The sequence below is a fragment of the Cibotium barometz genome, chromosome 35 (genome assembly GCF_041138505.1).
Source record: "Cibotium barometz isolate CiBa-2024 chromosome 35, ASM4113850v1, whole genome shotgun sequence".
In the NCBI taxonomy this organism is placed as follows: domain Eukaryota; kingdom Viridiplantae; phylum Streptophyta; class Polypodiopsida; order Cyatheales; family Cibotiaceae; genus Cibotium; species Cibotium barometz.
Window position 1 is genome coordinate 23,177,073 of NC_141080.1, and position 15,237 is coordinate 23,192,309.

The window sequence follows — 15,237 nt, forward strand, 5'->3', positions numbered from 1 at the left end:
TTGAATCTAGGAACCAAAATTGGAGAAAAATTGCTAATCTTGATTAGTTTGCTAATCCAAAAATATTTTACTCTTCCTCTTCTTCATGCTTAATCTTGGAATGATTAGGGCTGCAATCTGTGGCTAAGTTTTAGCATTAACCGGCATTGTTTGAGCAAGACAATGCCAACAATCCAATCTTGATAATATCAATTTTCATGAAGATTTCCTTCCCGCCAGGCCATGCGATTTCAAACTTTTTTGGAGCCAAATCGATTGCACTTTGTTAGTGTTAAGGCTCACCCTAACCCTCCTTGAAACACGTCCAAAAAGATATTACCTGGTGAACCGAAAGTCATGAGAATAATCTTTGTTTCTCTGAAAGAAATAAGAAAATCTAGTTAGTGAATGAAGAGATTAGTGGTTTATTGGGAATTCCTAACCGGGTGGGGGGTGGGTTTTTTTGCGAATGGTTGCATTTTTATATTTGTGTGAGTCTCTTTTTTTTTGGCTGAGATTGTTTTTTGCAATCATCAGCAAGGTTACATGTGATTTTTGTTAGTGGGGACACTAAGAGATGCTAATAATGGGAGAGAAGAGAGGGAAGGATCTGGAGGAACATAGACTTAATCATCAGAACGAGATGGTGATTCTCAATTCCTCATTTGATTCATTGCAGCGACATTCATCATTTGTAGAAATTGGCCTTCGATGATGTCCCTTTGTGTGGCAGGATTCTTGTCGATTGTTGTTGAGGAGGACCTGTTCCTGTCTTCTTTTGCCCATGTGCTTTTTATGTTTTTATGTATATTTAAGTGCTCTTATGAAGCAGAGATATATACAGTATAAGACTTGAGTCATAAAGACTCTTATTGAATTGCTTTATGTTGAAGTAGCCACTTATTGGTGAGGATTGAAAGATTTACGTCGACTTGCGAGACTAATATGGATATCTTCAGGAAGGATTGAAGATCATTGATTTGTGAGATGGTAGTGTTGTTTGGAGAGGTTTGTAATTTGAAGAAAAATTCTAGGTGATGGGTTGTACCATTGACCAGGCTTCCGCCCACCATGGTCCCCCTATCTAGAAATGTAGCTCAAAGTTGGCAATGGTGAGACTTTGGTGCAAATGTTCTCCTATGCATGAGTATGGATATGTACTCATGGAGCAGCTGCTACATTAATTCAGCCAAAAGAATAGATTGCAATAAGCTTAACAAATGTAAGGAGTCAAGATGCCAGGAAAGTTGCATCCCCTAGACATTCCACAGATGAAGTGGGAATGTATGGAAGGTAGAGTGGAGAATGGAATGTACAAAATTGCAGCACTCTCTCTTATAGGTTCTTAATTAGGTGATTTGTGGAAGTTTTGTCATGAATACTTGAATGTGAATATGTTGCGGTGGCAAGCTTTTCGGGACTAGATGGTGGATGGCTTGCTAGATGTTGGTAGTAGGTGGTAGGAACATTCCAGTTCTTGTGTTTGTCAGCCAGAGGAGTCTTTACAGGTGGTCTATGCTTTGATGTCTACTATCATTTGGGACAAAGAGCGTACTACACTTGAGGAAGCTCTTTACCAAGGGACTTGTAGGAAAGCCATGCATGTGGCAGATAGTGACTTGCAAGAGGAGGTGTATGTTAAGCAGCCTCCAGGATTTGAGATTTTAGGATTAGAGGGGGTGGTTTACAGGTTTCGGAAGGCCTTGTATGGTCTTCAATAGGTTCCTAGGACTTGGCATACCAAAGTTACAATTGATGATCCTTGAGATTGAACAAGTTGATGCCTCTTTGTTTCGGAAGCTTGTTGGTTCATTGATTTGGTTGTTGATCACCAGATTAGACTTGAGATTTCCAGTGGGGCTGTTGAGCTCATTCATGCATCTAGATGCCTTGAAGAATCATTAGGACACAGGATTGCAGATCTTGCAGTATCTATAGGAGGGTACGAAGGATCTTGGACTCTTCTATGACACTAGAGGAGGAACGACAGATGGAGTTCGACTCCAAGGTCAGAGTGACTCAGATTGGGGAGGAGATCCACACACAAGGATATCTACATCATCAAGGTAGGATTTATCCTTGGCTCAAGAGTTATTTCATGGATCAACAAGAGGCAGCCAACTATTGCCTTGTTGTCTACAGAGGTAAAGTATCAGGCTGCTTGTGGTACTGCTTGTGAGATTGTGTGGTTGTGGAGGTTTCTTGGCGAGATGGGTTTCCACACAAGAAACCCATGGGGTCATCAACAACTGCGATAACCAAATTTGTATAGCTATTGCTCGAAACCCAGTCTTCCATGCCTAGACCAAGCACATAGAGATACAATATCGCTTTGTTTGTGAGAAGATTTTGGTTGGTGACATCTTGCTTGTTTATTTTCTGACATAGGACAATGTGGGAAACCTCTTCATGGAGCCTCTACCTCAAGCTATGCTCCAGTAGCACTCCAGCTCACTGGGGTTGGTTGCACATCTAGGAGCTGAGAGGGGGTGTAAACAATCATCTCATGTCTGTATAGTGAGGGCCTTTGTTGTGGGTGTGCAAGCCCAGAAGCCTTTCTCATTTTTTTCCATTTGTTCATATTTTTCCTATTTTTTTCTGGTTGTAGGACAATTTTCTACTTGCCGACTGGTGTTTGTATCTTGGCCGACTTGATGTCCTCTGTTGGCTGACTATACCTTTGCTGGCCAGCTACTTCTCTTCAGTCGTGCACATCATTAGCACCTTGTCGGTTGTTTTGACCTGGCCAACCTGCACTGGAGGGTGGTATAAATACCACCCTTGCCCCCACACCTATTTTTGTATCGATTTCATGTGTATATAGTAGCGTTTATAGAGCTTCTCTCTCTCTACACTTCTGTATTTTGTTCTCTACAGCACTTGTCCTATTTTTTCGTTATGCATTTTGACAAATACCTCTACATCTTCAAGTAGTTGAACAGGACTTTATATTCATATAGGATCCATTGAAATGATTGAATAGAGATAGACCAATTTGCATTCATGAATTTATTGCAAGATGGATTTGATGATGGTACTAATTAAATATATATCATCTTAACATATGTATACATTGATCGGTTTATGACGATTTGGTGATTTTATTGTTTTATTTCAAAAATATTTGGATGTTTGTCAAGCTTTTTGGATATTTTTTTTAAATTTTATTTTCACTCCATTCCACCATTGTGTTTTTTTCCCAGTGTCACTAAGAGCGGCATTTATACTGGTGTTTTTACGGCAGGTCTTATAGCCGCATTTATTAAGCATCGTTGAGAGTGACGCTAATAACAGCGTTTATCCAGTGCCACTCAACAATGCTAATAACGGCGTAACATAAAATGCTATTAATGATGTCCTCTTGTAGCATGCTTTCAAACTTCCTTGGTTATGGACGTCCCAATTAATCCCCATGCATGATATTCTATCCAGCTTGCATGCTTGATGCAAACATGCTGACTTGCATGTTTCGAGACTTCACGACTTGCAAAATTTACACTTAATCGGCTCTTGTGCGCCTTCCCAACTTGGAAGATGATGGGATTCCTGGCTTGCAAGATCATAGGCTTCCTGGCTTGCAAGATCATGGGCTTGTGTACGTATGGGCTAAGGACTTCATAGCTTGTATACTTGCGGACTTCCCACTTATCTAGTTTGCAAGATTTTTGACTTGCAAGCTTAAGAGCTTTTGCAGGCTTATAGGCTTCCGGATTCTCAACTTACAAGCTTGCCAACTCTACAACTAATTGGCTTTCAGGCTTTGTGGATTCCCAGATTGTGGACTTCTGAACACCGGCTTGCATACATGGACTTCTTGGCCTGTACTGCTTGGCTTGTAGACTGTGTGATTAACTAGCTTCTGAGGCATACCTTCTTCCTTGTCTATATGATGCATCCTTTTATTAATGCCACCACAACATGGTGGATTAGATGCATCTGCCTCTACATCCTCATCAATCATGTTGCCTACATTATTGGCATGACTTTCAACTAAGTCAATGAACCACTTTTTGTCCTTAACATTTAGACATGGATTTTCTTCTTTTGTTACTTTACGACCAGCCCCTCTTTTTCCCTTGCATGCATGTGAATCTCCTTGCCCTTCATCTAGTACACCAAGCTAAAACTCCTTGCTTACATGTGAATCTCCTTGCCCTTCATCTAATACAAGCTAAAATTGATGGGCAGTAATTAGAAAAAGCACAGCATAAGCTGTCCACTATGACATGCATAAATGGACAAGGGCAAAGCTGAGATGCTAGGTTATATGCATGTGTCAAAGAATAAAGTGCAATATGGATGCATTGGACAAGGAAAAAGCTAAAATGTTAGGTTATGTGCATGTGCCAAAGAATAAAGGGTAACATGGATGCATTCGACAAAGGCAGATGTAGGTAGATGACTGCCATGTGATTTTGAGCAATCAAATCTATATGGATGAACTTTTATAGGTGTAAGAAAGTAATAAGGCTAAATCATTAATTTGCCGAATGGGATCATAGAAAAAAGACTTCTATAGTGAAAGAGGCCAATAAAGGGGCCATGGACATGGTCCATGGCCCCTTTATTGGTGTAAGAAAGTAATAAGGCTAAATCATTAATTTGTCGAATGGGATCATAGAAAAAAGACTTCTATAGCGAAAGAGGCCAATAAAGGGGCCATGGACATGGTCCAATATGGAGGCCAAGGCATAAGTGAGTGTGAACATGGGGCATAGGTATATAAGATAATTATAAGCCCTAATTATAAATAGCTTATAATTGCTTTTGATCAATACTAATCATGTCTTGCTTAGAAAGCTTACATGGAAACCGTCTCCCATGTCTTAGACTCCATGTCTCTAGACTCCATGTAAATGAGTCTCCTTTTCCTCCCTTTCTTTCATTGATATAGCTTCTTTCCCTCTTCTCGTTTGAATTTTTCCATAGCCATGGACTCCCTTACACAAACTTTTAGGGCTACTAGATATTAGGGCAAGCAATGCCATGCTTCCAAGTTTTTGATAAATCTCTTACTTGCTACATTCGGCTGCCAAATTGTGCTGTCAGCAGGCTGCAATTTTTGCCTTCCTCTTTTGAGCTTGTGGAGTAAAGAAGATGAGCCATAATGAAGGTAAATCTTGCGCAAACTCTTGCATATCATATTAAGCTTCTTCTTGATCAATGTCTTGCTTCATTTTCTCAAGTCTTGGACATTATAGGTTTCTCAAGAAATTAGGGTTTCAAGCATGCTTTTCTTCATGAAAATTAAATTTTTTCTTCTCCATAACTTCCTCTTCACATACATGTGATTGCATTTAAAAAACATGCATAACGGATTAGGGTTTCTCCACTTTCTTTCCAAAATTAGGATTTCCAAGGGATATTTCACAAAAATTTGAAGCATTCACAAACTTCATAGTCTTCTTCTTCACATGCATAATGAAGATTCCAAGTTTCAACAACTTGAGTGACTTGCATCAACATTTACTGTTAATCTTGTCAATAGTGCTTCATAAGTGCCACTGAGGAGTTACTATTGTGTAATCTTGACATTCTTATTAATTCTTGAGCTTTCTTGACACCAAGAACCTGGCTCTCGATTTCATAGTGTGTTGCCAAGCTTTTACATATATTGCATGAGCCATTGCTGAGCCTTGGCAAGAATTGGTGCATGCATAAGGGCTTAATTAATAACATGAATATATTTGACATGGAGCTAACATTGCCAAGACACTTTGGGATTGATTGATGCAACATCCATCATGCTTTGGAAGCTATAGGAAGCAATAAAGTTCGTTGTATATATGAGTGAATAATGAGATAAGCATGAGCCCATACTACCTTTCTAAGTGAACTCTCTCACATACTTGGATTTCAAGCTCTTAATTACATTCAAATAGAATTCTAGTATGATGAGAGGGTACTCTTGGCATTGGTGGAGACGCCTCGGGGGGGGTGCACTATTTAGAAACCCTACGTATCACGTGTGTTCAAGGGATATTTAAAAATACCCTTACCTGTAAATTTTTCATGAATAGAATGACCCTTTTTTATTTATGGACTTACGAGTTTTTTTTTTTAAAAATCGAATTGAAAAAACATGTTCTGTAAATGTATTTTTATAAATTTATCTTAAAGTTTTGAATTAAAAAAACCCCTTCATTTGAACGCATGTGGTATACTTACATATTTTTAAGTGAACCCCCCCCAAGGGAGAGGCCAAGGGGGAACATGGCTTAAACCTTTTGTGCCGTGAGTGCTTTGGTAAAGTAGTATGAAAGGGGATTAGGTGTACCGGAGTGAAGAATTGTTCCCAACTCTTGCCTTGGATATAAGCTCGGTAAGAGGTTAGGAAGGCTTGGCCGGGAGATCGGCAAGCAAAAAGCTCTTCTCCATCGACACCACTCTTCTTCAAAATACACAACCAACTGGACAAGACAAAGGTCATGCAAATGGCAATGTGGTGACAATATTTGTTGCATTTTGGTTGCCTATTGATTGTGGTATGGTGAATGATACAATCAATTGTTGCGGTATGCTGAGTGATACAATGGATTACAAAAAAGGGATACACTTTGAGATTGTGTTGCAAATGGTAATTGTTTTATAAACTGATATCAAATTCAAGTTTTATTGGATAAGAAGTGGTCTATTTGGGATGAGATTTGGTGGTTCGAGTACGAAAGTCATGGTAAATTTTGACCAAATTTCTCTTTGATTATTTTTGAGTAAACCCTAATTCAAATGTAAGAACAATTTTTAGAACTATCAAAGGAGTATGATGCAAAATGCCGACGCCCATAGAATATTTATGGAGTTCAATGTGGGTGGTGATTGGGTGATATTTTTATGCATACCAAAATTCAAATATGCATCTCTTAAGGGCAACACAAACACCAAGTTGGTACATAGATACTATGGTCCATATAAGATTCAAAGAAGGGTTGGGGAAGTATCCTAAAAGCTAATGCTATAGGTAACTACACGTATACATGGGACAATTAGTAGAAGTACTAGATGAGTTACCTCCAAAGAATGAGGAAGGTATGATACAATATTTGTTGGAGAAGGTATTGCTATAGGTAACTACACGTATACATGGGACAATTAGTAGAAGTACCTCGGGGGGTCCACCACTAAGAAATCATATGTATCACGTGCGTTCAAGGGATAATAAAAAACCCCCTCTACCTACATGCTATCAACTAATAAAATTACCCCTCTTTCTTAAGGAACCTACGGGTTTTTTTCAAAAGTGTAATAAAAAACCCCCTCTTGTAGATGTAATCCTGTAGGTTTTGTCAATTAAAAAAACCCTCCTGATGAACTCACGTGCTACACTTACATTTTTTTAGGTGCACCCCCCGGGAGAAGTACTAGATGAGTTACCTCCAAAGAATGAGGAAGGTATGATACAATATTTGTTGGAGAAGGTATTGGGAACTAGGGAAAAGATGTTACATAATCATTCTTTTGTGGAATACCTCATCAAGTGGAGAGGTTTACCCAATAAATAGGTTGCATATGGCAACCCACCTCGATTTTGAAAGGATATGAGGACATTTTGGGTGCATTTGGTGGACCAAATGAGGAGATTTAACAGTCATTTTGCTTGTTGGAATTTCTTGTAAATCATTGTTAGAGAGCTTCATACCAATTGGGGATTATGATACTTGCAATTGGGAGTATTGATAATTGAGGTACTAGCATGGGGAGCAAGTTTTGGGGCTGATTCGAAGGCATAAGATCCAATTTTTAGCCATTGGAGGAAATTTACAGTCATGTGAGGATACTCACATATTGATTTGGTGTGTCACTCATTCATATGCTTTGTGGATATGGTGCCCGAGCACTTATATGTGGAAATATAATCCATATGGAAGGCCTAAATGTTATAAGGTTTCAATGAGAAACCTACGAGTGGGGATGATTTGTAAGAAAGTGCTAAGACTAAATCATTAATTGGCCAAATAGGATCATGGACAAATGACTTGTAAAAGGAAGTGGGGCAATAAAGAGGCCACGGCCATGGTCCAATGTGGAGGCCAAGGCATAAGTGTGAGTTTGAACATGGGGTATATGTATATAAGACAATTACAAGCCCTAATTATAAATAACTCATATTATGTATATAAGATAATTATAAGACCTAATGGTCCAATGTGGAGGCCAAGGTATAAGTGAGTTTGAACATAGGGCATAGATATATAAGAGAGTAACTTTTCATCAATACTAATCATGTCTTTACTAGCAAGCTTTCATGGAGATGTTCTTCCATGTCTTAAGACTCCATGTAAATGATGTCTACATACAAGGATGTCATCACTCGCTTTGGGTGTCTCCTTGAGCTTGTTAGTGAAAATGGCACCCATGTCATCAATAAGGTCATACAATTCTTACTACAAGAAATCATGGTCATGCACCGTAAATATTCGCCCTATTAGCCCCAAGCCAATGGCCAAGTAAAAAGCACGAACAAGACTCCTCATCCTCACACTGCAACTTCTTAGAGGTGGGTACTTAAAAACATTTGTCAAATCTGGCTACCCCGACCACGGATACACCATTTCTTGGCCCCAATGCTCAATGTTCCACCCCCCAAGTTCACCGCATTGCAACACTTCCAATGGAGGCCAAAGCTAGCCCCAGTTGTTGCCACCACTAGCACTCTATAGGATAATGGAAAAACAAAGATCCTGAAGGAAGCCAAGGCCATGCCCCTACCCATTTTCTCCACCAGTAACATCCCCTCAACCTCGGCTACCCCACCTACCCTTGTCATACACCTCCCCCGATCCTTTGCCTCTCCGACCCCTCACTATCAAATAGTTCCCTCCCATGAGGCAATAAGGCTTCAAGATGACCTGCCACCTTGCCCAAATCTAATTGGATCCACCATCGCCATCGCCATTGCCAATTAGGCAAGGAGTCAGTACAAAACCCACAATGGGGTATTCACCATCTAGTCCCAAGGTACAAAACCTATTCGCAATGTGTCAAAAAAAATAATCAAAGCAAATGGACATTCACTCATGAATCCACGTGCATTCACTCATGCATCTCTCACCGTTCACTTTTGGGAATCCACGATCGTTCATCTGTAAAACGACATAGCTGTTCACTCTCTTTCAGTAGGCCCATGTAGAGGCATTATTTATGTATGTTTAGACATGGAGGCAATGGGCACACTAATGGACATCTTTGATGGCATTTTTCGCCAAGTGTTTCATGAATACTTAGTGGGGTGTATATGAAGCATAGAGTTTGTAGCTTATGGGAGACTTCATTGCAAGTCATTTTTCATTTTTTTGCTCAAGAAAACACACCAACTACTGTGTGCTGGTTCGGTTTTGCAAAGTGTTACAATATGCCTTCAAAAGTTTTGCATTCTATGCATAGATCATGCAATGTGAGAATCATCAAACTCTCTAATGCAAGCAAAACAAATGCTAATACCAACCCTAATCACATATGCAAGTATCAAACACTTAAATCAAAATCTTGAGGATAGAGTGAGGAGTATGAAGAGGATGGGAACTCATGTGGAAGAAGCTTGCTTATCCATGAAGATGGAGAGAGGCCGAACCACCGTGGAGCATGTGGAGAGAAAATGTAGCACTTTCTAGAACCTACACTAAGGATAGGTGTGCTAATCCAAAGACATGGAGAGAAGCTAAACAACCTCTAATCCCAAAACTAATCAAATATGCAAGTATCACACTAATCATTTTCTCTAATCTTGTCAAATGTAAGCTGAACAAACGCTACTGCCAATCGTAGTCACATATGCAAGCATCAAACACTTAAATCAAAATCGTTAGTATAGAGTGAAGGAGTATGAGGCGGAGAAGAGGATGGGAGCTCACGTGGAGAGAAGATTGTTGATCCACGGAGATGGAGAGAAGCTTGATCCCAGCGTGGAGCATGGGGAGAGAAAATACAACTTGCTAGAACCTGTACCAAGGAGAAGCATGCTGATCCAAAGAAATAGAGAGAAGGCCAACCACTACGGGAGCATCCGGAGAGAAAAGAAAACGTTCGCTAGACCCTACACCCAGGAGAATTAGTGCATGAAAAATTGCCTCTAAAAAAAAAAAGGTTTTTTTTCGTGATATCACCCGTCAAAGTTTTTTTTTTAAATAAGTTTTTTTGAGTGTACAACGGACTTGTGACGTTTATTGTATGACATTTAGGGGGGGCTCCTTTTGTAGTATGAAGGCCCCTACACAAATTATCTTTCCCATAGAAACCCACATTCTAATCTGAAGTATGGTGAAGAAGTGCTCCATTAGCCTCACTACTCAAATAGTTCTCTCCATTATTCTTACCAATCAAATGAGTTCTTTCATTAGCTTCTCAAGTCAAATGAGTTATTTCATTACTCTCACAAGTCAAATGAGTTCTCTCAATTAGTTTCGACAAGTCAAATGAGTTATTTCATTAGCCTTCTGAGTCAAGTGAGTTCTCTCCATTAGCCTCACAAGTCGAACGAGTTCTTTCCATTAGCATTGTGAGTCAAATGAGTTCTGTCATTATAGCTTCAACAATAACTACATCAAGAGTCTAAATTACTCACCTTCATGCACTTCATTGTATTTATGCTTGAAAGATCTCTTGAATGCATTTTTTTAATAGCACACAAAACAAAGAATGTAGAGACAAGTCTTCCTGAAGTTTATTTGATGACACTCCTGCAATACGGAAAGCATCAAACCAAAGAAGCTATTACCTTGTATTGCTTCACTGTATCACATGAGGAACTAAGAACCACACTCTCATTCGAATGATTGTGTACATGTTCCTCCAAAGTCCCGAAGGCTTACTACCTCGCTAATGTCAATAACAAAACATTGTAAGTTCCTTGCTTGTGTGATTCCAAAAAAAAACATGAGAAAAAATAAACCAAAACACACAAAAAAACAGGAAGAGAAAAAAAAACATAGAGTCCCCCACCCTATATAGGTACTCTTGCTAATCACTAACTTCTTCATTTCCTCATCAACCTTCCTCATTCTTTTCGCACGAAAAATGACCATTGAGCAGTCACTCATTATTAAGAACAAAAATTAAGCTCCTCGGACCTCAATTCTCCCCACAAGAGAGTCTCGTACTTAATAATAAGGATGTGATTTACATTAGGAAGGGAGAATATTATTAACCCATTTTGAGATTAATAGCTGCTGCCACTATTAACCCATTTTGAGATTAATAGTTGTTGCTGCCACTAATATTTTATATTTAAATCCAAATGTTAATAGTGTTTCCTCGGTTCATTGTGAAATGCTTGCAAATGCAATCACATAGCTTGCACAAGCATCCATCCATTTCAGAGATCAAGAACGAGGGACTCTCATTGGTGTTTTCAATAAGAAAGCTTTGGTCTTACTTGTCTTCTCTATTTTTTAATAAGTCAACCTTCCTTAAAATGTTTGGTTCACAAGTCTAACCTTGCCAAAAAAGTTGTTAAGTACCTTTAAGTACTTCAAAAAAATTCCTAAAAATGCCATCTATAACTTTTACCATTTATTTTGATGGAGCATTTAGACCTTCACATGATCAATGAGAGAATAAGGAGATTGTTTTATAGAATCCCAAGGTCAAGAAGTATGGATTTTTAGTGAAGAATTCATTAATGCTCAAACCAATAATGGTATTGAATATTATGTGTTGATTTGTGGTCTTGAAAAATACTTAGAAAATGATGTTAAGGAAGTGCAGGTGAGAGAAGACTCTCAAGGAATTGGAGGTGAGGGAAGACTATCCGCTAATTATCATGGGAAATGCAAGGAAAGTGCAACACAAGAACTCCTCACTTAAAAGATCTCTATCAAAAGGATATGAATACCCATGCAAAATTTATTTTTTTCGTAAATTTGTGTCACTTCCTTTACTCCTTGGGGATTCCACCAAATGGTTATTGAGTAGTAATATAGTATTAGAAAGAATCCCACCACTAACAGGGGCCACCTAGATGATGATCAAAGTTACTTTACGAATGACACTGTAATATTAAGCTTGAGAATGTGTTGTATCAAGCTATGAATTTAGCTTTACGAAATCCATAATGAAAAATGTTCACCCCTCAAAATAGTTCCCATGCCTCGAGCCTTGGCAACAAGGACTAGAAATTTCTCCTTGTAGAGAGAACACTTTCACACGAAAGTTCTTTAGAAGTCGGAGACTCACTCTCCACAATAGCAAGTATTAGTCAAACAATGACTAAGATCGTAGGGTTTTCTCATAAGATGGAGACAAAGTTTTGACACCAATATTGTAGCATAGTTTACCTATACTTCACTTAAGTAAGAATAAGACACCAAGTCACCATATAGCAACAAAATACAGAGAGATCTTTCTACATTCCTCCCATTTCACACTGTAGTAGCCTGCAAATCAGATCTCACCTCTCAGCTTCCCATACAAATGAAGATTGCTCCCATGAAATATGATACCCCAGTTGCATACATGCAAAAATCATAGCCTCAGAAGTACAGCCCTTAGGGGATTACTTTTCGTTAATATATTTACTTTATGTTCCAAAAGAAAGAATAAGACAATGCAAATATAGTATAGTACACAGTCCAAATGTATGGGTGCTTTACGAGCAAATATATTACCTTTGGCGGGCATTGACGTTCTCTATCCTAAGATTTGGTGTTAATACAATCAACGAGTACCGATTTATGCTAAATTTGTTATTGATATAAAGGATTTTTATTTCCAGTTCTTTTTTGTAATCTCAATGTACTCTAATTGTTTCCACAATCTCCCAATCACATTTGCAAGCTCCTTGACACTAAAGGAGAAGAGGCTGGTCACATCTCACTTAGCTTACAATGAGCTTTGATATTAATGTTCATTGTACGAAAAATATAAACAGAGGCAGTAGAGGATTAATTTCAATGGCTGCTGCTGGGATTTGAGCAAGAAGATGGCGGCGCCACCCTCTATCGAGGTTCTACTTCCGAGATGGGGTCAGCTGCATTGGAGGGGGCGTTTTGAGAAGCGTCGGAGTAGGAGTTCAAGGTGGATCTTGACGTGAAGGTGGTTTGTTGATGGTCAGCTGCTGCAGAGACGTCGACCTGCATGCCGACGATGGTTGGCTTTGTGGGTAGCTCCAAGATGTCTGATTGACTGCACAACATTGTGTACACTTTGGACATGGCTGGCCTTGCTTTTGCCCGTGTTTGGGTGCACAAAAGAGCCACATGCACCACACGGTTTACCTCCCCTTCATTCACGGCCATGCCTGTGTTGCTGCTGCTGCTCAGCTTTGCATCCAAAATTCGCGTTTGCTGCTGCCTCTCGTATAACGCCCAAGTCTGCGCCAGAAAAAATCTAGGTTAAACATGTAACAGACAGAATAGCAAAGATAACGAACTACTCTCATTAAGAAGAACCTACACACAAGCCATACCCATTCTAACAGATGCTGCTTCTCCGATTCCAACATGCGCTCGATGACCTTTCTCCCACTCACTATCTCAAGCGCTACCAAACCAAAGCTATAGACATCGGCCTTCTCTGTTAGCTGCCCATTGATGGCATACTCTGGTGCAAGGTAGCCCCTTTTCAAATGCAAACAAGCACGAAATCTCAGTTTAACATATGGTTCAAAGTCTCAACATTAGCGACTTTGTAGATTGAGACCGTACAAGCAAATTGAAGAATATATCCTAGCGCTAAACTTGGCATTGTTTCAGAGAGTCTTCAAACCCTAGATCTACATATCTGGGAAGTGACTTTGTAGATTCTGACCATACAAGTACATTGAAGAATAAAGCCTAAACTCTGCATTTTTATTTCAAGAATAGAGCCTAAACTTTGCATGTTTTTTAAAGAGATTAATTAGTACTACCTGCGCATTGCTTTACGGCACTGCCCTCACTTGTGCACAGTCTACCCTTTTGTACACTATTGCCACGTGGCTAGAGAGGGAAGAGAAGAGATGGTTTTAGAGGACATTAGAGTAGATGCTAGAAAGCATGGCACATTGCAGAGGGAAAAACTTGTGCTCAATAGAATAGATAGATACATTGATTCTAAGGTTCAAACCCTAGACCTACACATCGTTGGACCAAGATGTTACCACTTGGGCGGCAAGAGCACACCAGACCAAGGTGTTACCACTTTGTAGATTGTGACAACTAAATTGAAGAATAAATCCTAAACTTTGCATTTTTGAGAGAGATTAATTAGTATATGTAGATGCCAGGCTTCAAACCCTAGACCCACACGTTGTTGGCTCTAGGTGTTACCACTTGGACAAGAGCACACCAGAAGCCTCAATATCTTCTTCTATCAATATATATATGTGTGTGTATATGCTATAAATTCTTGTACATTTGTAGGCACACAATTTTAAGAAAGAACGATTAATACTATCTTTTAACAATATATAACTATATATATATATATAAATATATAAATATATATGTATATATATATACATATGTGTGTGTGTGTGTGTGTGTGTGTGTAAATTCTAGTGCATTTGTAGGCACATTATTTTAAGAAAGAATGACCAAAATTATCTTCAAATTTGAATAAGAAAATCAAGAGACTTACAAGGTTCCTGCCACGCCTGTTGTGAGGTGTGTAATATTATCTGCAAAAAACCTTGCTAGACCAAAATCAGAAATCTTTGGATTCAAGTTGTTGTCTAAGAGGATATTACTTGTCTTGATATCTCTGTGAACAATTCGAACATGGGAGTCTTCATGAAGGTAGCTCAATCCCCTTACTATGCCAACTATTATGTCAAATCGAGTTTTCCAATCTAAGGCATTTTGCCATTCATTTTGTCCAAAATCTGCATTAGATCACAGTAAAAAATTAAGCGACTTCTAATTTGATGGATAAAATAAGCAAGTTCTAAAATGGCATCATCATTTGATATTGAAATAATTACCAAATAGGAGTAAGTCTAAGCTTCGATTTGGAAGATACTCATAAATTAGTAGCCATTTCGATTCTTCCACACAACATCCTAACAGTTGAATCAAGTTTCGATGTTGCACGCTAGTAATGAGGTTCACCTCATTCATAAATTCTATCTCTCCTTGATGACTCTTAGAAGAGAGCATTTTGATAGCCACTTCTCTCCCAGTCTTTAGTATTCCCTAAAAAGAAGTAGAATTATCAGGGTTTTTGGCATAATGAAGTAATGAATAAGTAGATTCAAAGCATGATATTAGTCTACAACTAAATAATTTGATGTTTATGTAGAAATCCCATAAATCATATATTATATTTTAACCTTGCTAAACAACATAA

General features: G+C 38.8%; 1 protein-coding gene across 1 annotated transcript in view; it reads right to left on the bottom strand.

Moving 5' to 3' along the window:
• Nucleotides 1–12,908: 12,908 nt before the first annotated feature.
• Nucleotides 12,909–15,237, bottom strand: part of LOC147618244 (cysteine-rich receptor-like protein kinase 42) — a 40,686-nt gene continuing 38,357 nt past the window's right edge. Inside the window, exons 4-7 of the mRNA XM_086775215.1 lie at nucleotides 14,873–15,083; nucleotides 14,530–14,773; nucleotides 13,379–13,529; nucleotides 12,909–13,283 (exon numbers count right to left, since the gene is read on the bottom strand). Of these exons, the coding sequence (XP_086631341.1) occupies nucleotides 12,909–13,283; nucleotides 13,379–13,529; nucleotides 14,530–14,773; nucleotides 14,873–15,083 (981 nt within the window). The remainder of the gene's footprint in view (nucleotides 13,284–13,378; nucleotides 13,530–14,529; nucleotides 14,774–14,872; nucleotides 15,084–15,237) is intronic.